Source organism: Chroicocephalus ridibundus, chromosome 5, assembly GCF_963924245.1.
Source record: "Chroicocephalus ridibundus chromosome 5, bChrRid1.1, whole genome shotgun sequence".
NCBI classification, from domain to species: Eukaryota; Metazoa; Chordata; class Aves; order Charadriiformes; family Laridae; genus Chroicocephalus; species Chroicocephalus ridibundus.
In genome coordinates, this window is record NC_086288.1 from 19,935,175 (window position 1) to 19,958,438 (window position 23,264).

Consider the following 23,264-nt stretch of genomic DNA (forward strand, 5'->3'; position numbering starts at 1 on the left):
ATGTCAGCCCACACAAAATGACTTTCAAGCAATTTCTGTAATTAACCTAATTAATAGATAACCACTTTCACCTACAAGGACAGTACCAAGTTATTTTATCCACCCACTTAAAATTTTCTATTGGAGCAAGTAATTTATTGGTTGGCACTCCTTCCTAGCCTTGTAAAACTTTTCTAGTGATTATGCATAAACACCCTACACAGACTCAAATTCTAAGAAGCTTTCTTCTAAGAGAAAACATAACATGATAGGGAAAGGAATAAATATCTAAAGAAAAGTAGAAATATATAAATACTATTAAAAAAAAGCTATAGAAATTTCACCTTCACCCCACTTTGCAACAAGATAACATTATTAGAATAGAAATTGAGGTTTCTAGGAAGTCCACACTGAAGTTCTTGTTGGTTTGTTTGCTTTTTAAAATAAAAATTAAGACAACATGTTTTATAAAATTTTTCCTTGGACAATTGCTGTAAGTTCTATCATATGATTGCTTTAAAATTTCACCCCTAGCTTTCACAGTTTGGGTAGCTGTAGCTTTATTAGCCCTCACAGACTTCAAAATTATATGCAAAATAGATCAGATTCATTTTGTATCCCTTATAATTTATGTCAGTTGAATACACTATTAGTAGTTTGAATAGCACTAAGTGTGTCAAGAGGTTAAGCAGCCACAGCTTAAAAGAGCAAAAAAATCTGGCACATGAAGAGTTGGGTTTTTTTTTTCCTTCAGCTTTGTTTTGTTTTTAACACTTTGTTTTAATAATGAAACAGTCATGTGAAAATTCCCTGCGTTGAAATTTTCTGAGAAAAATCAGACTGTTAAAGCCTTAATCTTCAGAATCATCAAGTAAACCAAACTGTAATTCATTCCAGGTTCTTTTAAGTAACTGCACAGTAGAGACGGGAACTGAATCTGGTTACTTACGATGTTCTTGGTTGAGAACTAGGCAAGGTTTTGGAAGGTGCATCATACTGTTCTGTAAATCAAAAATGAATCAGTTGGTTTTATTTGCCTCACTTGTAGCATATTTTATTACCCTATGGTCTCTGAGCATCAGACTAGAAAGTCACTTTCTTCCCAGATGCAATTGTTCCCCAAACCAAATGGGGTTTCCTAACAAAATACTGCTTGTTCTCTGCTGAACTGCTGCCTTAATTTCTAGGTAATGAATGTATACAATCTCTTAAGCATTTTATAAATTCGTCGTTGTTCAACAAAGCACAGGAAATCGTGCTCCTTAGTCAATGTAAATGTTTGATGCTCTCCTCAATGTGCAACACACAACACACAAACCCATCTGTGAATACACACGTAACAGTGTGTTTTCTTTCGATTTCTACTTACTCTGATTCTGTGCTACAGATCCAACATGCTGTGACTCCTAGAAAGAAAGGACAAAGTGCAAATTGAGAATAAAATAAATCAGCCCTCTCTTAATAGCAGCATATAAATGATTTGGTTTCCGTGTGTTACTTACTGTAATAAATTATTTGGCTAACTTGTCAAAGTATGACTTTGAAGTGTCCAATAGTCTAAGCTGGTCTGACGTAGCTTAGAATGGACAGAAACGACACGTGCTACTGCCACCCAAAATGTGTTGGTGGCACATTCGTTGTATGTGCATTTTTGAAGAAATATTAAAAAAAAATTCATAAGAGCCGCCAAACACTTCTGTTTAACACAGTCACCAAATATTTTGTTGGCAATAAAGTGTTTCTTGTGCTGTAACAGAGATGAAATGCTTCAAACATTTCTGAAAAGCAGTCACATTTGAAGCCCATGATTATAACAAATGTGTAAGTCACTGAAACATTATTCATTCATCCTCCCCTCCGGCTCAAACATCTTACAACTCTAAAAATACAAAGCTTGCTTAATAGATAAAAAAGAGGAAAGATGATTACGCTGCCATGTAGACCACTCAAAAACAATTACTTAGAAGCACAATCTGATCTAATTCTCAGTAAAACGATGTGTTGCAAGCAGCTATTATCCAACCTGAGATCCACTGTGCTTTAATTTATCTGACTTCTTCTAAAGATAATATCTCCTAACAGCCTTTATCTATGGAACAGGGACAGAATCAGATGAAAACCCAGGTAAGAACTGGATAGGTCTCTTCTAATTTATCAAAAGCCCTGGCAAAAAGAGGGTGTTTTACCTTTGTTGGGAACGGAAATTTGGAAGGCTCCGCTGTACTAGGCGTATGAATAGCTGTCAGGGGAGGTGGCCATGAGTGGGTCATTTCCTGGAAAGAGATCGAGAAAAGTGGCTTACAGTATTTTGGTGATACACACAGGTGAGGTTTTACACTTAAGAGATTCATACAGATCTGCCAATAAAGTCCTTGTTGACCCAGTGTAAAGCCAAGAGATGGTACTGCAGCGAGAAGCTCTCCTTTGAGCACAGCAGCCAGACCATTGTGAGGACTTGCTCTTTTTCTGCAAGATACTTGCATTGCGCAAGAAACAGCAACCTCAGTGAAGCTTGTAGAGTTAAGTACTTACTGTGTTTGCAGGATTAGGCCCTGGCCTTACAGCTACCACAGTTAATAAAAGGAAAAGTAAATAAAACCTTGTATGAGTAGTTCTGGAGTTTTTCAAAGCGCATGACTTTCCTATTACGGAAGTTCTTATATCCCTTTACAGCAATAACACTCTGAAAGGCTTTTCATAACTTGAGGAGGTCAGCCAGAGAGCTCTGACTGCCAGCACTTCCCCATGCTATTCTGCCTGAAACACTGGCTTTTGCTCTGACCGACCATGACATCTTTGATGCAGAGCTCCGGGATGTGGTTTCAAACCAAAGAAAGAGACCGCCTGATGTGCTATATCTTTAGGAATCTTTCTTCCCTGCTCCCCTGCCCTTATTCTCACCAACCATCACTACCAGGTGAAAGCTAGGAATCATGATCATGCTGAAAGAATCTCACGAGCATGCACCACACGCAGTTTGCTCGAGGGCTTAAAAAAAAAAAATTATTGAGAAATGTGTCAGTGCAAAGTACATTTTTGTACTTTTGTCACAAAATAGACCGAAGTGTGAAAACTTCTACTGTGTCATAATTTACAAGTGCCATTTTTTCATCAAGACACCAATATGAAAGTTCAGAAGTGTCCTTAGTTTCCTCATCTATTAGGAATAACATGAAATGCAAAGATTTACAGGGAATGAAAACACATTGCTACCTTTGGCTGTACAAGCAGGGATCAGAGCAATCTGCAGGGGTTTCTGTGCAAGACTTGGAAGCAGCCTACAACTAGCCCAGCTGACTCTTTGATTGCATTGTTACCACCCTTGCCTTCTCCTTTCTCCCCTCCCACTGTTGAGATCATTGCTCACTTCACTCACTAGCTGTGCAATTTTTCAATAGATGGTAAACTCCTCAATATACTGTGCAACATCTCTTCATGCATTCATACACGCTTCCCTGCGGCTGCTACAAAAACAGTGTTCTGCATTACTAACAGGCAAGATAACAGGATATCCCCTGAAACACAAAAGTATGCAGTAATTCCAGGAGGAGTACTCGTGCTGCAGCACCACCGAGCACACAGCAGCTAGTGAGCCCCTGTGCACAACCACCTTTCAGCTAAAACGCCGCCCCAACAACAGCTTCTTGATAGTAATAAAGGCATCAGTATTTTGCAACTGAAGCGACAGTGAGGGAGGTGAATCACAGAAACCAAACACCTCTGTTAGACTTCAGTGTCTCAGAACAGTATCTGACAGCAAGGAACTGTCTTCTCGGTATCAGCATGACCAGCTTGCAGGTCACAGTGCATTTTCACACTGTGCACAGTGAATGGGTGACGCATACTCAGACCCAGCTACTGGGAGCCTGTGCACTGCGCACACAGCCAGCTCTGACACAAAGTTACAGAGACAGTTTTCCATCAGAGCTGGCTTATCTTTGCACAAATGGACTAGAATTACAGAGGAGAAGCAGCCCATCAGCAGTTCTGTGCGCCAGCTGGTGGATGGTCCTGTTCAGGGCCATGTTGCTGGGCCTGGCAGCACGGACAGGAGGCAGCACGTCCAGTGCCTTTGGAGGGCATCCGCTCAGTAATGGCAACTCCCTGACTTAATGAAGGAGCAGCTCTGGCTGTTTTGGATGACTTGTCAGTCTTGCTCTTGGACTGCACCGCACTATATTACACTTACATACTGGTAGGAAGAACGTTACCGGTCTTACAACTCCAGCTATACCCGGGGCTAACTTTTATCTTTACTTCTCTACAGCATAGCCCAAAACACACGTCTCGTGATCGCAACATCCACTGATAGAACAGAAGCATAGCAGTATTTTTTCCCCCACACGCTACTTTAACACATGCAAAATATAAGCAAACCAGAGAAACGTATTACTTAAGAACACCTACCTTCAAAATTTCTTCAATGGAGTGAACGTCACTGGGGAAGGTTTGCTACAAAAAAAAAAAAAAAAAAAGCAGCAGCATGAGTTTGTTTTGTTTTTACCAACTAACTGAGATAAACAGATGCACTCAGCAAATGCTTACCAATGGTTCTATAAATTTCATTAAGGTCCATTAATAATAAAATGCTAGTAAGAATTAAAAGCCCATCAGAAGGCCAGTTAATAATGCACTTCTACAAAGCCTGTTGTCTTTAGTAGAAGATATATTCTAAGAAAGACGAGAAAAAAGAAAAGTGAATCAGGGCTCATTAAATAATGTTGCTTGTTCAGCTGATAGGATTCCCCTTGTTTCATGACTGGCGTTCTTCTATGCACTGATGTGGATTCAGCAGAAAAAGAAGTCAGTATAAAGCCCTAAGCATGTAGAAGGCAAAGAAGAGGTGGTTTTAAGTGGAAGAATCGTGCACCAGGTCCTTGAATGCCAGCTCTTGGACTCATAGGAATATCAATAGCCATTAAAAAAATAGAAAAGCAACACAATTGTAATTTGTGCAGTTCAAAATAAAACCTTGAATGTACCGCTGGGCAGGAGCAACATGGTGATTTCTGGAAAACCTACAGATGACCTGGATGTAGATCGAGGGATTGCCCTTGCACCTCTCCCAACTGTTTTGCTGGAGCCCGGGCAGTGACCAGCACATGCCCACCTTGCAGGGGCCAGAGCTTCCCAGAGTAGGCGTGGTGAGGGCTTCTGAAGGGAGGCCAGCTCCCTGGTGGTGCCCTGGCACTCCACCAACGACACCTGAAAAGGACCAGTAAACAGCCGTAGAGGCACATACAGCTGCCTTCAACCAGGCTTGTGAGCCTAGGCATGACAAAGCTCTGGGAAAGAGTACAAAGCAATGCTAGTATTTGCCAGTTATATACCAAACAGCAGACATTGCAGCCTGTGCAAACACATAAATCTGCTTTTAATGTATCAGCAAAATCACCTAGTGGCTCCCAGCAGGAGAGCCCCCTGCACAAAGGCAACACCATGTACGGGCAGTGTGGGTACTGCTGGGCGAGGGAGGGGTTGGGATGAGGGTAACTGTACAGCTAGGGCAAGTGGCGATGCCCCGTGACAGAGCCCACCTGCCCCATGCCCGGGCTGTGCGTGGTGGGAGAGGATGCAGTAGCAGTGTCCCTCCTTCCCACGCCCACCGCAGCACTAGGTGCCGGGGATGCTCCGCAGCGGGGCTTGTGCTGCTTCCACACACTGACCCATCACCTGGTCATGGGAAACACCACTTCACTTCAAGAAATCGGCTTCTCATCTACTAGCACGGTATGTGTTTTGAAAGTACCTATCATTTACACATACTTTACTAACTGATATCATTAAAGGAAACTGAAATGAAAAACAACCAAAGAGCTAAGTAGTTATAATGAGCAAAATGCATCCAAGACCAGCTTCTTGTCTATTAAAAACAGATTCAATGGAAACATCCAGCGATCAGTGTAATTGCTGAAAGGGAAAGGCCAGGAAGATGTTCCTCATGTTAAAGGAAGAGGGCAGTGAGCTACAGTGCCCAATCAGAATCACCTTCCACAGAACAAGGTAAATAGCAAAGCAAGCAAACATTTTAATGATGTAAAAAAGCATCATCCTTAGCACTCTCACAGAAAGGTCACTCATCTGTTTCCCATATGCTGCACTATTTGCATTGGAGGGACAAGAGATGAGGAATCTCTTTTCCCTGCAACCTCATTTGTCTGTGTCTACACAGAGCTCTCACCGAGGTAGTGCTCATTTGGCAAAGATTTGACTTTTCAGAAAATCATGCACAGATAGCTGCTTCTGACCTTACTCACCTTGAGACAAACAGAAGCTGAGGCACAGCCAGATAAGTCACACAAACGAAAGCAAGGGGCTGGGATCTAGCAAGGCTTGTAGAAGCGCCTCACAGCAGGCAGGAGGACGGGAGAGGGAGAGCAAACAGTAGGGAACTTCTGCCACATAGCAAGAGATCAGGATGTTTGGAACTCATGGTGCCAAAAAGGGATCCATCTTTTCCTCTTTTTCTTCCCAGTAAGCTTAACCTGGTAGCTCAACCACCTGATTTACTTCTTAATTTAATAAGTGGCAAACAGCAGGCACAGGAACTTGCATCTTGCTGTACAGAAAAGCAGCATTCAACTAGCAGATTGCTTCAGAAAGCTCCTGAGATATCCTACGAGAGCACCACAGTAAAAGCCCTTCCCACAAAACAGATAAGGAACAAAGATCCTGCCTGGACAAAGTATTCAAAACTCTCTACAATGGATTGATTGCAACAAATCAAAATCAGTTTGCTTCTCCCATTCCAGAAACTTAAGTTTTACGAGGTGATAACAGAAGTGGAATTCAATTAACCTGAGAATCAGAGAATATCTGCAACAGCCAGACTGGACCTCTCTTATCCTTGCCAAACAACTCATACCTGTCCCTGAATTTCTTTCAGGTAAGCCTGAAGAGGCTTTGAAATTGATACAGGTTTACACACAATGAGTATTTATAGTGCAATTGTCAGGAGGATTTATAGTAACTCCAAAGGGCACTATTCAGTAACTGCCTGCTGCTCTTCACAGGTCCAGTGGCTTAGCAGAAACCACTTACTTCTTCACGGTGCAGAATTTAAAGGAAAGCGAACACACAACACTGAACAAGCACTGCAGAGGTCTGCACTGGCAGCACAAGGACCTCTATTTTTTTAATTTTTTTTTTTAAGACACAAGGTTTAAGTACCTGCCCCCATAACATCCTGTGTTCCGTATCTCCAGAGCTGCATGTATCAGGGATGCTCAGGACTGCTTTAGTCTTTGGCTAGCAGTTGACTCCCAGAGCCACTAAGTCAGGACATGCTAGGAAGCCCATGCCCCTGCTGGAGACTCTCCCTGAAGAGCATGGGTTTTCAGGCATCTTTAATTTCTGTTCTGCTATCCTGCTGCACCCTAAGACCAAAAAAACCGAACACTTCACCAGCAGTAAAAGGTGCAATGGGCAAACAAAACTGCTAGCCACAAACGGACTTGCAACACTCATATCAAATACACGGTGAAACATTTGCTCTAGAGATTAAAATCACAGACTGTTCAGCACATGCACAGAAAATTTGTTTTCAGTGCCAAAACCACAACAGAACTGGTCAGAGCCATTTGACTGCACCAGTGAACACTCCTGTCTCCCGGGTAGGTCTGTGACTATCATTTCTACTGCAAGTTTGCAGCCTGTCACAGTCCTGTCACTGTGCCCCAAACCCGCTGGCCCTGGAGAGGGCAGGCATGCACCCTTCCACTCCTTCCCAGCTGCAGTGATGCCTCATCTTTTACAAAGCTAAGCATCCGGCACCTGAAGGAGCTGGGCTTTTCTGCACGCTGAGTAATTTTTTGCCCCTTGCCTCCCTGTCCTTTTTTTTGTTTCCCTTCAAGTCACATCTCAAGTGTATTTCAGCCTGTAAACTACCATTAAACCACAACTACCACCCAGCAGCAAGGGCTGTCCTTGCCAGTTTTGAGGGAAGAGTTTAGTGAAAAGCAGAGATACAATGTTGCCCAAAGAAGAGTTAAAAAGCCATAAAGCCACAGAAACCACTGAAATTAGATCAGCTCCGCTGAGGACTGTGGGTGTAGGAGATCAAATGTTACATGTTGCTGTCTATCCCTACTAAGAGTTCTACAGCCTTTACAGGGAGCACTGTATCGTACTTCCCACAGACAACTGGATTTAAGCCCTGTGCGTATTTGCTGGCTGACACTGACACCTGCACAATCTCCAGCTAGGATTTCCTCATGCCCCATTCATACTCACTGTCAGTTTGGGAATGATGGTGACGCCGCCAAGTGCCACTTACAAAACATTTTGATGGCCGATGTCAAGAGCAATCACAGGACATCTAGAACCATTGGGTCACTGTCTTTTTGTTTTGGTTTTGCTTTTTAATGCCAATGTTCCCACCCAAACTGATGCTGCACTTCAGTAACAGGCACTCCTCTCAGTAATATAACTGATTTATGTTCCAAAAAGTCTGGTTTTGGTCAAGCGAAGGCCCAACTCCCAGTGATCTCACAGCCTCCAAAAAGGTCTTCAGGGCAGCATGCTTCTCCATTTACCATCTCCTCTAGCAGAAGGCACCACCAGAGCCAGCTGCCCGTGTCCAGCTGCAAGTGGGTATTCACATCTGACCCAAGACTCCAGCCCAGTTCCTCTACTGATGTAGGTCCACAGACTTTGGAGAGGTTAAATAAATGGATGTAACTTGGAAAGAAATCTTGTTCAGAAAGACAGGAAACTACTTTAAGAGAGCAGGCTGAATAAACTGCCATCTTTGTAATTTGCAGTTCTTACCCACAAAAATCCCAGGGAACAGCTAGACACAGACTGTGTGACATGGTTCATGCCTGTTATGCGACTGATCATTTAGGGGACAAATTTAAAATTATACTCATATGATAACATATGATGGGAGCAGAATCTGGACTTATGAATTTCCATAATAAGTTTTGCAAGGCTAATTTAATAGATGACTTCCTCACTTGCAAGCTTAAAAAGCAAAGAGAAATGTTTAAAAAGGTCATCAAGACAAAACCAAGTATCTTTTGATGAGGATTCAAAAACTTAATTGGCATAACAGACATTTCACAATGTCAAGGATACGTTTGGTTTTAAGGTTTTTGGAACAAAAAGCTGGATAAACACAAAGCCAAAGCCATTAAATAAGTTTTGACTACAGAGACTACCATTAATATGACTTTAAGCCTCTCTCAGTTACTAAAGAACAAGCAACATGCTCTTAAAATGGTGAGACACTGCCACATTCTCTTCTTTTTAGAATTTTTGCAATATATACACTTTTCCAATTCACCAATCTGCACAACTGGATCATGAAGGCCAAGTAATATTTTGCAAAGACATATCATCTCAAGGTTAACGAAAGACAGTGCTACACGGTAACATGCCTGAAGTACTGTTAAGTATAGCTGGAGCTGTCTGAAAAGGACTTTACTCAAACCTTTTGGTTCAACGTAACTTCAACACAATAGCTCAGACTAGCATGACCTAAATTCCACATCCACTCTCTCCCCTTGGTAGCCGCACAAAGTCACCCACTTCCTTTTTACTCACTACTAGTGACCTCAGCCAACACGAAATCTCTATGCAGATACCTGTGAAAGTTTAAATAAAATAAAATAAAAAAAAGAGGTACCATATATTTTCAGGGGTTGGGGAGGGCGTGTTGTTGTTTTGTTTTGATTTTTTTTTTTTTGACAAATAAGTTACACGCTTTCATTTAGCACCTACTGTAGGTACAACAATTTGGAAACCTCTGGTATATGCAAATGTATTGCCCAAAAAATGAAGTTGGTAAGGACACGCAATTCCATCATTTCAGACAGCACTGCTATACTTGTTTACCTTCTGGGAAAGCGCAGTTGAGGAAGTTACTTCAGAGAGATTAATTGATTAATTCCTACAGACTCCAGCAGCTCCCTCTCTGCTCACTTACATGCACACAGCACAACATAATAATGTATCCAGAAAGCCAATGTATGGTTACAGAAAGCAAAAATGTATATAAATACCACATGCTTGGGTGATAAATTTTAATGCAGTTTCTTTACCAGAGTAATAAAGACACTAATGCTTTCACTCTATCAGAGCATAAACAACTCAGCAACCTGCTGGAATTACCATCTACGTAACCTACTGCTGCTCACCAGATAAAGAGTATTTGCTCTATAGCATTATGCTTTCCGTGAGAAGCTAAATGTTTGTCTCCTGTACCATAGTGCATTCAATCACATGAAAAGCAGCTTTCCTTATGCTAAAGGAGGTGAAAAGCAGCAGAATCAACAGAAATTCGGCTGGGAAAGATTTTGTGTCATCGCCTCCCCATACGTATAAGGGTAGCACATGATCTACTGATTTGACTATGTGATGGGATTTACCATTGCCCATTAAAAGTCAAAAAACCCAACCACTGAAGGATTAAGTACTACTTTGATCCTCAGCTGAAAAGGACTTCAGGATTGGGGCCAATATAATTTCAAGCATCTACACAAACATAAGAAGCCCTAGAAGTTATATGAGGAACTAGTCTGCCTTTACTACAACAGGCTTGCAAAAACGCACAGCTGCACATACCCACAAAATAAGAGAGGGAGCTCTTAATTTAGAAAACAATTTAAAATCTGCACAGGCATTCAATTCAGGCTGCATAGCAACTGTGTGACAAAACTCCCAGAAATACCTCCAAGTCCTCTCTTCATGAGCAATTCCAAAAATCCACTCACTGTCATGAGCAGAAAGCTCTGCTCGTGCCCCAAGCCTGAAGAGAGATGAACAAGGAAATCAGGGGAATAAGAATCACCCAAACCCAGACTAAACTGCTTGAGACACCACCTGGTACACAAACGAGACTCCCCACTGGCCATGATAATATGTGGGCCAGACACCCAACCATCAGCCAGAAGCAGTGAGGTGCCCCAACCAGGGAGTAACAGAAGAAAGGGACAGCACCAACCCTCCTGGCGCTGCACTCTCTTCCTGCTGACACAGTTCCACCCGCTAGACTGTCACAGCGGGAGGGACCAGCAGCCTGCTCCGAAGTCTCAGTGTGATGGCTAGAGGGGAAAGGGGAAAACGAGAGAGAGACGTTGAAAGGGCCCTCACAAAAGCCCAGCTTTCTCCTCTCTGGCACAACGCAGTCAACACTGGCCAAAGCTGGGATGCTGAGAAACTGGGCATCTTTTTAAAAATAATGTTTTGCCATTGATAGTAAAGGAATAAGCAGTACTTTTTTTAGTAATGAAGACGGGGTTGAAGAGATTTTAAGGTTGATTCTTTTTTTAAAAGGTATTCTGTTAAAAATTACAGCACACATTTTTATCCCACTCTGCTGTATGTGCCAAATGGAGCTCTTACACATATAAGTGGGGGGCTGAAGCTTCCTCCCTGTTTTTTAAATAGCTTGCCTCGTCAGGAGGCTGTGACAGAATAGTTTCAAGCAGGCTGTCAAAAAAATCATCTCCAAGAGAGAGGTGGCCACGCATTATTTCAGAAGTCACCAAGTGGCACCGCTGAGATGGGTAGACTCAAAGAAGGCCAGCGGCGGTAGCAGCAAAAGATGTGCAAAGATGAGGACAGGAGGTCTGGAAGCAGATATTAACTGGAACGGATATGGGCTGCCTTTCAGGCAAGCATTAAGGTGTTGCAGACCTTTCTGTTCCTTCTCATCTCAGTAATTTCCAACACAACTGCTTGCTTCTGCTTATTTGCATGCCTCTACTGTCACAGCCCATTTAGAGCTGCCTCTCTAACACACTGCGCACAAACAACCCCCGTGCTCCTCTGCCTCCTTCATCTCAGGTGAAACTGGTGCCTGCAGATGCCCAGGCACCAGCTACAGCATGCGTGCATTTCATATGCTGCCTGGTTTCTCCTCCTAATCAAAATGGATTTGAATGTGTGTGTGTAGCTCAAGTATGCCAGCTATTGCTCTTTGCCCGATTTCAGTCTAAACTATTATCACAGAGAAAACCCACGTGAGCAGTGCAGCAAGGATGAGAAAAGCCAATTACGAGTTCCATGCCCTTCATTGTGTTGTCAGTTTTCTTTGTTTCCTAATGAGAGTTTTGCCACACAACTATTAGCAGAGAAGATCACCAGTTCATGCTAAAAAAAGTTCACATTTACAGCTGCTTCCCATTTAATACTACATTTTAATATAAATATTTAGTTTTAAATTTATTTTTTCATGTCAACTGCACAGGATTTGCCACTTGAATACAATGAAGATCACAAAACTGCATACGCGTGAAGCGTTAGTTTGAGTAAAACAAGCAGCACAAAATCAGACCAAAACCTAAGATCTTGTCCTCGCTTCACCCATACACACTTAACCAGCTCAGAGCAGGAGGAGATCTTGCATATTAGATGTACTCTCCTACTCACGCACAAGTCACACTAGGGATAGCATGTTAACTCATTCTTCAAAGCAACTTTCCACCTGCATTTCCATGTAGTTAAAAATCTGCCCTCTCGATACTACAGATAGATGCAAGATGCACACACACAGAGTACATGTTTCCAAAATGACACAGACAACAAAAGATACAATACGTATTTTAACCAAGCCTCTACTAATCTTGATTATGGATGCAATAATGTTCTGCTCTGTATTGAAAAAGGCTGCCAAAATTTGAAGCTCGCATTACCTTGCTGATCAAAACAAACACAAACACACAGATTCATAAAGGTTTTCACACACTATCTTGAGGAACACCAGACAACAAGCAGATTCTCTGCCAAGGATGTTTAAATGTTCCATATCACAAAAGAGGTTAAAATACATCTATGACACAGAGAGAGCCAATGATCTGAAACCTGGCTTACTCCATCCACCTTTTTTTAGAGGATGTGGTGACAATGCTGCTTTCAGGAAAAGCTGAAGCAACAACTCCTTGTTATCTACTCAGGAGAGCATTTATCAGAACAAGTATGAAGGCTGTGTGAATACATTTATGATTAAGATAATTTCTAGACAGACAGGCACCACCCAGCAAGGAAACTATCAGCATGGGTGGCCATTAAGCATGTTTTTAAGAGATGTTTATATTTTGCTGCAGACACAGTGCACTTGTTAAACACATCTCTCTCTTTCACACATTCACTGATCCCCAAAATCATGGGGAACCCTTTCTTAAGATGGCAAAAAAAAAGGTTTTCCAATGCAACAAGCTACAGGTTTATTTTGCAGATAGAGAGGTTCCCTAACAATCCTTCAAGCAGTATCCACTTGATTGAAGAAAATTTTCTTACCATGAATAACAATTGTTAAGATATGCTTAAAAAAAAGGGGGGGGGGAGGAGGGGATCAGAAATGCAAACCAAGACTAATTAGATAGCAATGCTAACAACATTATCACGCGTGTAAGCTTTTTTATTCCTCTTCTATGACCTCAGCCAGCATTAAGCACGAACCTTACAGTAAACAATATTTGTTTTAGCAGTAATGAATCTCAGACAGAAGACACAAAAGGAAGTGCTATAAAGTAATCCCACCTAGTAACAGTAGCCTTGAGCGAAAAAAATCAACCCCGCAAGTCTCTGGGGCAGGTGAGGGAGGCAGCTGCCAGGGAGGAGAAGGGACAACGAAGCAAAAATAATTTTGAAGCAGAAACAGCTCTGAGGCTCAAGGGTGAGGTTTGACAGCACAGGGAAGGCAACGAACCCCCCATGGCTGCCAGGACAAGTGGTTGCACGGTCCCTGGCCACATACACCACTCTGACGCCCTTCCCTTCCCCTGTCACTGGCGTGAGCCTGCACTGAGACAGCCCAGGACCTAACCTGGCAGACAATCATCCCCTTTCTGTTGATTCATCTCCTTTGATCACCTGGCCACAGCACCAGATGAGTACCAGAATTGGTGCAGCCGAGGGGGAAGAAGAGTGCATTCCCACAAATGCTCGGCACACCTGGATGAAGCAAAGGTCTTAATTTTACACAGCTTCCAATGTTTGGTAAACCCTTTGGATCCAGAGCCAACCACCTACTGCCAAGTTATCTCCGGAAGCACGCTCCAGAAGCTTAACCTTGCTCCTATAGTGGTAAAACTCCCATGAACTGCAGTGGAAAAGTTGTTACAATTCTTCGCATTTTACACATCTGAAGAGCCTCTTATATTGCACCTGATACTTGCATAACTTGAAAAAAAAAATTAAAAACTTTACGAACTAAGTATTTCAGATTTTCAAAAGGCACAAAGAAAGCCTCCCATGCAATTAACATATGTTTAGCTACTAGCAAATTTCCTTTTCTCTAGAAAGCACACAACCAGGTAAGATTATGTTGTGACACTCCAATATTCTCACGTGCACTAACCTAGTCCAAGGCAGTGTTTTTGCCTCAGTACTCTGAACTACAGATCAGGCGTTTATTACTTGCTTGTAGCTAAACAGATTGGCTTTGAAGTGCAGGACATGCTGGTGAAACTTATTAACCTCAACAGCTCTCTGGGGCATAAAACCAAATTTTTGTTCCCAACCCCCAGGTTTTATCAGCATCCACCCCTTCTAATATAATGCAACATGTTCAGATCTGGCACCACCAACCACATAGGTGAACCTGATTTCACCTACCGAGGGAAAAACCAAACAGCTATTGTCTGCTACCATGCCAACCTTCCCTGACTGCAGGTGGTCTCCTTGGCTTGTAGAGCAACCTGAAGTCATAAGCAAATCTTGTGAACATGTCGCTGATGAAGGATCGAGATCAGTAAAGAGCCCACACACAAGGAGCAGAGATTTTTAAGCCAGCTGGCTCCTCTTCACAGTGCTGCGGGGCTGCAGAGCCCACAGTGCTGGGAACAGTACAGAATGAGCCCTGGGCACTCCACAGGGCTTCACTAACCACAGCTCGGGGTGGCAGCATCCCAGCTGCACAGCAAGTCGCTCTGTCAGGCAGGCGGCAAAGCAATCTGCGGGGAAGGCACAGACCATGCTCTCCGGACAGCAGAGGAGTTTCTCTACCGCATTCCTGCACCATCTGTAACGCTGGGGGGAGCAGCAGGAGAAACCAACTGAAAGGGCACATGGTTAACCCAAAACACGCGTATGTACAAATCAAAATGATACACCTGCACTTGTAAACGTGGCTTTTTGCAAAAACATATAAAGGGAAAACATCACTATCACAGCTGCTGCAGTAAAAAAGACCCCTACAAACCACCGGAGAACTGACTATGCAGGGTGTCGTAGTTTAACACCAGCCAGCAGCTAGAACCACACAGCTGCTCGCTCGCTCACTCCCCCAAGTTGAGATGGGAGAGAGAATCAGAAGAGTAGATGGCGGGGGAAGACTCATGGCTTGAGATAAATACAGTTTAACAGGTAAAGCAAAAGTCACGCGTGCAAGCAAAGCAAAACAAGGAATTCATTCACTGCTTCCCATGAGCAGGGAGGTATTCAGCCATCTCCAGGAAAGCAGGGCTCCATGACACGAAATGGTTACTTGGGAAGATAAACGCTATCACTCCCAAGGTGCCCCCTTCCTCCTCCTTCATCCAGCTTTGTACAGTGCGCATGACATCAGTTAGGGACAATTGTCTCAGCTGTGTCCCCTCCCAACTTCTTGTGCCCTCCCAGCCTGCCTGCTGGCAGGGTGGTATGAGGAACAGAAAAGGCTTACCAACAACTAAAAACACCAGTGCCCTATCAAAAGTATTTCTAATCCCAAATCTAAACCACAGCACTATACCAGCTGCTAATAAAAAGTTAACTCTATCTCAATTGAAACGACGACACAGGGGAAACGGCAACACTGACAAAGAGCAAATGAAAGCAGCAAAACTGCATAAAATAAGAGAGAGGTGCACACAGGTAGTTAATACAAGATTTTTAGAATTTCTTTCAGGTTCAGGAATTGGAGGGTTTGGGGGTTTTGTTTGATTTTTTCTTTTTTAAAGTTCATACAAAAAAGTTAGCATTTTTTAAAAGGAAAAACATGGAATTTGAGCTAAAATTTACTGAGATGAGTAAATTTTTGCACTGTTGCCTGTGAGCTTTGGATTAAGTTAGTAACAAATCAGATAAAAGAGTGTGCAAAGACTTCGAAACAAGCTGCATTTTTAAGGATCAGACCATGCCTTCCCTGACTTCAGTGTGGGAATACTTTCATACATTTAGGTATACATTTACGCACAAGGAAACTTGGTGCTATTTTTGTATTAAGTTCAAAAACATTTATTTCAGAAACTTCAAATAAAACGTGACTTTCATTATCTCGTCACGAAATCTTTGTTGATATAATTCGTTTAAAATCTCAAAATATATAGAGCTAAATAGATCCTTAATGACTGGCTTCATAAATTATAGCTACAGATTTTAAAGGCCATTTTGTTATGCAGAATATTGCCTAAGGTTTCATTACTACTGTAAAATAATGTACAGATACTATTTGGCAGCAAAGTCCCTGTAACAGCAGCTTGAGCTGTTCTAGGAAATTCAGGAAGCTGCTGTCAGAGAACAACAAACCCGTGTGAAGGGCAGGCAATTTTCTTAGCAGGTTGCCTAAGACTAGGATTAATTTTCACAGGAGATAAAAAATTACCCCAAACCACATTATTTTTAGCACAGAAGAAGAAAGCTCACCTCATTTCAATGAAAACATGACAACCACAACAAAAAAGACACAAGAAGGTAGAAGAGAGAGGGACAAAAAGAGGAAATGAAACACAAAGAAAACTGAAATAGAAAATCAATTTTATAAAAACCTTGTTATCAAACTGTCTTTATGGAAAGAGAAGAAATTTGCTTCTAGTGGAGTCCTAACAAGGCCCTGCACACCGCAGCAGCTGTAAAAAAAAATATACATGCTTGGGGATGGACTTGTTCAAGTTTTCTTCTAGCTTCAGGTAGCCAGTTGGGTGGGTTTAGCAATGAAGGATGATCAGAAACGAGCACCCTATGTCTCCCCTCTCACCAATTTAGCTCTTGAACGTAATAGAGAGAGACTGGAATAATTCCAGCAAATCCAAAGAAAGCTACAGTAGATCTGCTTGCCACTGCTTACAACATTAAGTTTCACTTCTATATTTCATGAAAAACAAAAACAATGTTATACTTTTTGCTTTATGCACACTAAAACAACGCTGAGGAACCAGAGATGTACAGATGGGCTCTGCCTCATTCAGCAAGATAAAAATCTTCAAAATTACATTATAAGTGCATTTGTTTTCACATTTGTGTTTATGCTGCTTGCTTGTTTTTGACACAAAAGACTTCATCATAGATTATAAATCAAATCCACCAGTCTCAAAGTCCACAGGAGCCTTCTAAAATAATTTCTCTGGGTGCTATTTCAGGTCCTCTGTGGGCACCAGTGTTTAACCAGCAGTTTGCATGTAGCCAAGTCCCCTGTGGACAGTTTCACAAGTGCACTTAACCCATTCGAGTCCACTCCTCTCCTTTCTAAGGCAACACCGAAGTTATTACACTGAAACAATGCCCCACCGCCAGGCATTCTCCTGCTTCTGCCCCAATGTCAACCCAGCAGCCCAACTCACAAGAGAAGACAGCAGCTCCAGCCTGCGACCGGCCTCACTGCAGGTTTGAAAACAAATCAAACTATTTCCATGAACTTCTATTCTTGCTTTCTTCAGCTGACACTGAATGATCCTGGCAATTTAAGCATTTTACATGAAAATGCTCAGTAAACAATGGTTGTACTGTCATGTTCCTGCGCGGGCCCCTGGAGGTAATAAAACATTCTTTAAAGATTTTACACGCTTTTCTAAGTTTGAGATGGATTATTTTGTTCAACCTAAAAATAAATGCATGGGCCTCCTTCTTGTGTTCAAACAGCATAAGAAAAAAAAAAAAAAAAATCGCTATTTTGTCTTCCTTTGTCTGAAGGAGCAAAAGGTTTTGTGTTCTGGGGGAATGGGCTGTTGATATGTTTTAATAAAGGATTCTTTAACAATCCCAAGTTGCTGAAAGCAATTCATGCATCTCTTCTTAGCCTTCATCTAATAATAATATAATTGAAATCCAAACAAACTAAACATGAAAATTAAGTGCAGCAGCATCTGCATAGAGCCACGTAGACCAGAACTCCAGCCAAGGCTGATGATTTCACCAGTAAATTGCTCGACATAAAGAGCCTTTGCAGAAAAGCACTTCCCCATTGTAACTACCATCTGTATAGTACCTGTCAATAATCTGATTTTGACCCCTTGATGCTGCAAAACTTTCTTACCTACTGTCCCCTTAAAGTCTCTCCAGTAAATAATTTTTAATTAATATAAATTCTGTTCCCTTAGATCTGAGCTGAGCATAGCTACTTTTTTTTTTTTTATATAAAATTTGTGCACTAAGATACTTATTAACAATATGAGTACAAAGGATGCACTTTGGTTCTCAAATCAACTGCTTTAACCAAAAAAAATCTAGCAACATTTGAAAAGCTACACATGCTTCCCAAACTTCCACTCTTTCCCATCCCATTCTTGACTACTACTGTATATCTTACGGACCCTCAGTGACAGTATCACAAAACCCTGGGTATTCATATTGGAAGTAACTTGGAATCACATAGGAAGTACAGTCTTCAAGTAGGGTGACTTTTGATCTCAACCATAAGTTTGGCATTAGTATGGTTTCCCTTCCATGGAAACAGTAATGTAATAGACATTATATTATTACAGCTAGTGTACTTCATTCCCAAATCCCCTAATGTGAGCTTGAGAAATTGTTTGATGATAAATCCTGATCTTCATTTGAGTTCAACAAAAAGATAATAAAACAGTAACTACATTTGTTAAGACCATAAAGAAAACTGGGGGTTTTAGTGGTGAGAGGTGTCCTGTAGTTCTGGGCATCACTTCAGATAATTAACTGCTGCTATCTCTCAGAAGATTTTTTCCCATTTCCTAACATCACTTCCCCCTTGGAAAACAAGCTGAGTTAGATTTATGAAGGCAGTGGAGACACTTGGTGCACTTCCCCTTAACGACTCAGTAAACAAAACTTGGAGATACAGGCTCTTGCACTGTTTTAATACTTAATAGGACTGCTTTTCTGAACCCTTTTACTTGTCCATCTATTTTGAAGAGCAGTACCCCATGCCACCTCTCTGCATTGCCACCACTGCAAATAAAAATTTAGAAAACAAAGGAACTGAAGCGGCAGGCTAGAGCCTGGAGCAGCATCACCAGTCCCAGGCCCGCACCCAGCACAGCTCTGTGCTGTTGCCTGGGACAGACCACACAACTTGGAGGGGAGCTTGAAGGCATCAGCCACCGGCACTGGTGCCTCAACAGAGAAGGCAAGTGGGACGGAAGGAAATAAAGGGATGCTTGTTATTGAGTTCAAGGATAGTATTCCCAAAGGAAAAGAAGGAAGTAAAGCTGTGTGTTTAGAAGACATGAGTTTTATCTCTCTCCTTAAGAAAGAAAACTTTTTAACTGAGAAAGAGCCTAGGTGCTATTTTTAAACCTTAACAGAAATTTAAGAAACATTTTTAAATGCTTCCAAACCAAGGAATTTTACCTATGGGTAAAAAAAATAGCAGGATATCTTTTTGCTTGTAAGGGCAACTTTCGCCATTGTTTTACAACTGACCCAAATGCAAACAGATTACTTCTAGATTTGATGTTTTGGGGTTGGGACAGCAAAGTGCCTTACTATTATTACTAACTCATGTATACACAGATAAAATCTATCCTCCCTGAGATAAGTATTGAACAAGTGTCTTAGAAAGCTCCCCTATCTTGTCATAGAAGACTGGAAGCCACAGCAAGTCCTGTCCACCAGTTACCTTGTTGCCCTTTCTAGTATATAAAACCATCGGTTGAAGTAGCTTAACTTAAACTTTCAGCTGTAAAAGCAGCGTCCTAGGCTGACAAGGCCTGCTCCTAGGACACTATAATTATTACTCAACTGAACGAGCAAGCACACAGACACTTTCATCCTCTCCTCAGCAGACACCTTTGTGCACTCAGCGCAAAGCCTGCAGCACACTCAGCTTGTTTACCAGGTGGATAAAGAGGCCAGGGCTGGACACAGCCTTCTAGGACCTGCTTTGCTCATGCTGTGCCCTGAAACAACTGGTCTACAATTAATATTTAAAATCTGTATGTAGAAGATACTTACCTCTGTTATGATTCAAAACATAATCTTCCTTAAAAGACATTGTTATCATCCCCTAAACTCTGCATTAAAGACTGCAGACGGTGTTTCTCAAGTTCCAGAAATTCTTTACGGCCAGGCTTATGCGCTGCAGAGCTGTCACATACAATTTTTATCTGCAGCTAAGTGAAGTGGGAGGTACTGAGCTTACGTATCTGGCTAGCATTTGAGAAGTGATCCCTCCCAGTCAGGTGTATTAGGAAGGCTACAGGCCATCAGCCCCCCAGACTCACGTAGCTGTCAGAAAACAGAGTGATGCTAAGAGAACAGGAGAGGGTCAGTTCGCTGTTTCTTTCCTTGTCTGTCTAATCTGGAGGGAAGAAGTGGCTTTTTTGCTCATTTAACATACTGTCTGAATAGCTTATAATTAAAGTCCAACTAAGGGGAGACAGTTACAAGAATTACCAAGACACCAGCCAACCTCTGCCTAAGGAAAAGCTTTTCTGCATCTTTCCCTGAAGCAGCTTTTGGGGGCAGCAAACTGGAGAAGACTTAATTACTTGCGGCTCTCATTTACTACGGTCATTTTCAGATTTTCTGTATTACTGTTTCACTGCCTATGCTTTCCTTCGTACGTAATTGCTCATATGATGGCAATATCTGTGTAAAAAGTCCACGTGGACCAGTGGCAAAATACTCAAACCATTTAGAATAATTTAAGGATGTGAGCAGGCAGGTTAATAATTTGTAGTCGTACAATGGATCGGGCTCAACACCTTTGTGTACTGCAATTTGTTCTTTATGTCCTCTCAGGCAAGGTCCCTACAACAGGATAGTTTCACATGCAATCCCCTGCATGTGAACGTGCAACCTCCTGCAAGCTGGACAACAAGTGTTTCCTACAGAAAGGGACCACAGAAGGCTATGGGCTATAGGACTCTGAGGAAATGTCTAAGGAAAGGGCAGGACATACCCAAGGGATTACTGCTACCATAGCAAACAGAAAAATAAATACCACACTGCTTCTCTTCTTGCTTTCATTATGGAAACATGCGTACTATTACTGTGGTAACACAAATGTCGCATTAGCAGAGAGGGGAAGGAACGGAGCTGACCCTGCTCTGCAGTACAGCAAACCAAGGGGGCAAGGGAAGTCAGCCTGTCCTCCGCATCGGTAAAGCGCAGATAGTATTCTTTCAGCACATCCAGCCAAGGATTAACAAAGCAAAACTGCAAACAGACAAGCAACATGACAGCCAAGAGCACCTTTAGTAAAATGCTTGCTTCAAGTGAGAACATTCAGGCTGAAAATACGGCACCTTTCACCTTTAGCGAACAGATGGCGTCCAACCAAGTCTGAATTACAGCTTACTCTGAACAGCAATGAGCTGACAGGCTGATGAAAGAAACCAAAATATTCCTTGTATAAGGAGGAGTGAGTTGGCAGGATCCAAATATGACATGACTTTGTCTCCTGGTACATTAATTCACCCTCCATCTTCCAAAACCTACAGCATTCATCATAAGCCACTGCTATTCAAAATGCAATGTGCACAACACACATTTAAAAAACCCCACAAACCTAGTGACTTATGTAATCTTAAAAATAAAATACTACAAGCTTTAAAAAAACCCCATATATCACAGTATTAATAAGGAATCATTCCACACATTGTTTATTTTACAATAGACATGTAAAATGTGCAGTCACCCTGCCAGTGTTTTCATTCTAGAGACACACAAAAATACTTGTAAACACATGCAGCAGTTAGCCTTAAAAATCATGGTGGGTGAAGCACTCACTCAAAATTTTCTCCATTTCTGTGGGTTTGAACTCTAAAGTTTAGGAATTTCTCCCTTTAGGGATGCTTTTTTATTGAATTCAATAATGCATTAAAACAAATATTTGAATTTAGATTCTGATTCAAGAGGAATCAATTCTCTCAAAATTCTGCTAATACAGAAACAATTTTCTCAAGATCCCAAGAAAAAGTAAGTATTTCTACATTGTCGCTATTCTTTCTGAATTCAAGCAGTGAAAGAGGAAGAGAGATCTGAAAACTTTAAGTTGTCTGGGTTTTTTTTAACGGACACATTTTTCTTTTGACTTAATGAAGCTAAATATTTCTGACTATGGCATAATCTAAACTATACAGCTGTGTATTGAATAGCAATAGTTACTATTTATCTCAAAAGGAAGGTGCACATCTGGATAAGTTATGCAAACTGGCGTTTCTGTAAGTAACGTGAGTTTAGGTGAAGTTTGATTATTGGTTTTTTTTTACTAATATCAACGTGACTAACTGGTTAAAAATTAGCCCACAAGGCCAGTACTACTGAGATCTATTTCCTTAGCAGTCAGGGCAAACATCACATTTGTTTCTTCCTCCTTTTGATTCAAGCAAAGCTCCATCTTAAGCATTGTCAGAAAGGCCAAAGTGATTAGATTCAGTATCCCAGAGAAGCAGGACTCATAGAAAGCAGCAATGCCTTTTATTAGATGAAGGTAGCTGTGGGGAAGAGAGGAGGCAGAGGACACTTTCCAGCACCAAGCCCTCGCCAGGTCTGAAACAAACACGTCATGTCCAGGCAGTTGCAGTTTGTTTTCCATGTGGTTGGGTATATGCAAAGGCAGCTGGGCTGACAGCAGAGCCTCTCTGGGAAATGCACCCGGACCTTTTGCTCGGAGCAGGATGGACTGCCAAGATTGTGCCTCAAACTATTTGCTACATCTGACTGCATGCAAAAAGAGCACCTCAATGCCTAATGACATTTATGAACTGTTTGACCAACTGAACAATTTGGCAAGAAAATGTAACACCGCTAACGCAGTTTAGAAAGAAAAATTAGTGTGTTGAAAAGCAGATCAAAAAGGTAAGAATATCACCTTTTCCAACTGGGAATTAAAATATTCTGCTGCTTAAAACAATCACTAATTTATTGTCTAAGTAATAAATGCTCATCATTATGATGACGAAAACTGGCAGCTCAGGAGGGAGGGGGATATTAAAGACAATTCAGACAGCAACATTGTTAGATATCAGTGAAAAAGAAAAATGAGACCTGAAACTTCAAAGCACAGAATAACCACACAAGGAAACCAGCAGGAGGCATAACGGATAGAAAATAGACTATGCTGAGTGGTATGCCAGGGCAAGAATACCACTACTTTCTGAACGTCATTTCAAAAATATAGCCAAGCTTTGAAAACAGTACAGCACATCAGCCAGGGATGC

The 23,264-nt window shown here is 41.7% G+C and overlaps 1 protein-coding gene across 3 annotated transcripts in view; it reads right to left on the reverse strand.

Annotated features, from left to right (window-relative positions):
• Positions 1 to 23,264, reverse strand: part of AFF1 (ALF transcription elongation factor 1) — a 118,032-nt gene that overhangs the window by 31,621 nt on the left and 63,147 nt on the right. For all 3 annotated transcript variants that reach the window (XM_063336063.1, XM_063336062.1, XM_063336061.1), the window contains 4 exons: positions 4,387 to 4,431; positions 2,166 to 2,252; positions 1,349 to 1,385; positions 929 to 980 (listed from right to left, as the gene is read on the reverse strand). In XM_063336063.1, the coding sequence (XP_063192133.1) occupies positions 929 to 980; positions 1,349 to 1,385; positions 2,166 to 2,252; positions 4,387 to 4,431 (221 nt within the window). The remainder of the gene's footprint in view (positions 1 to 928; positions 981 to 1,348; positions 1,386 to 2,165; positions 2,253 to 4,386; positions 4,432 to 23,264) is intronic.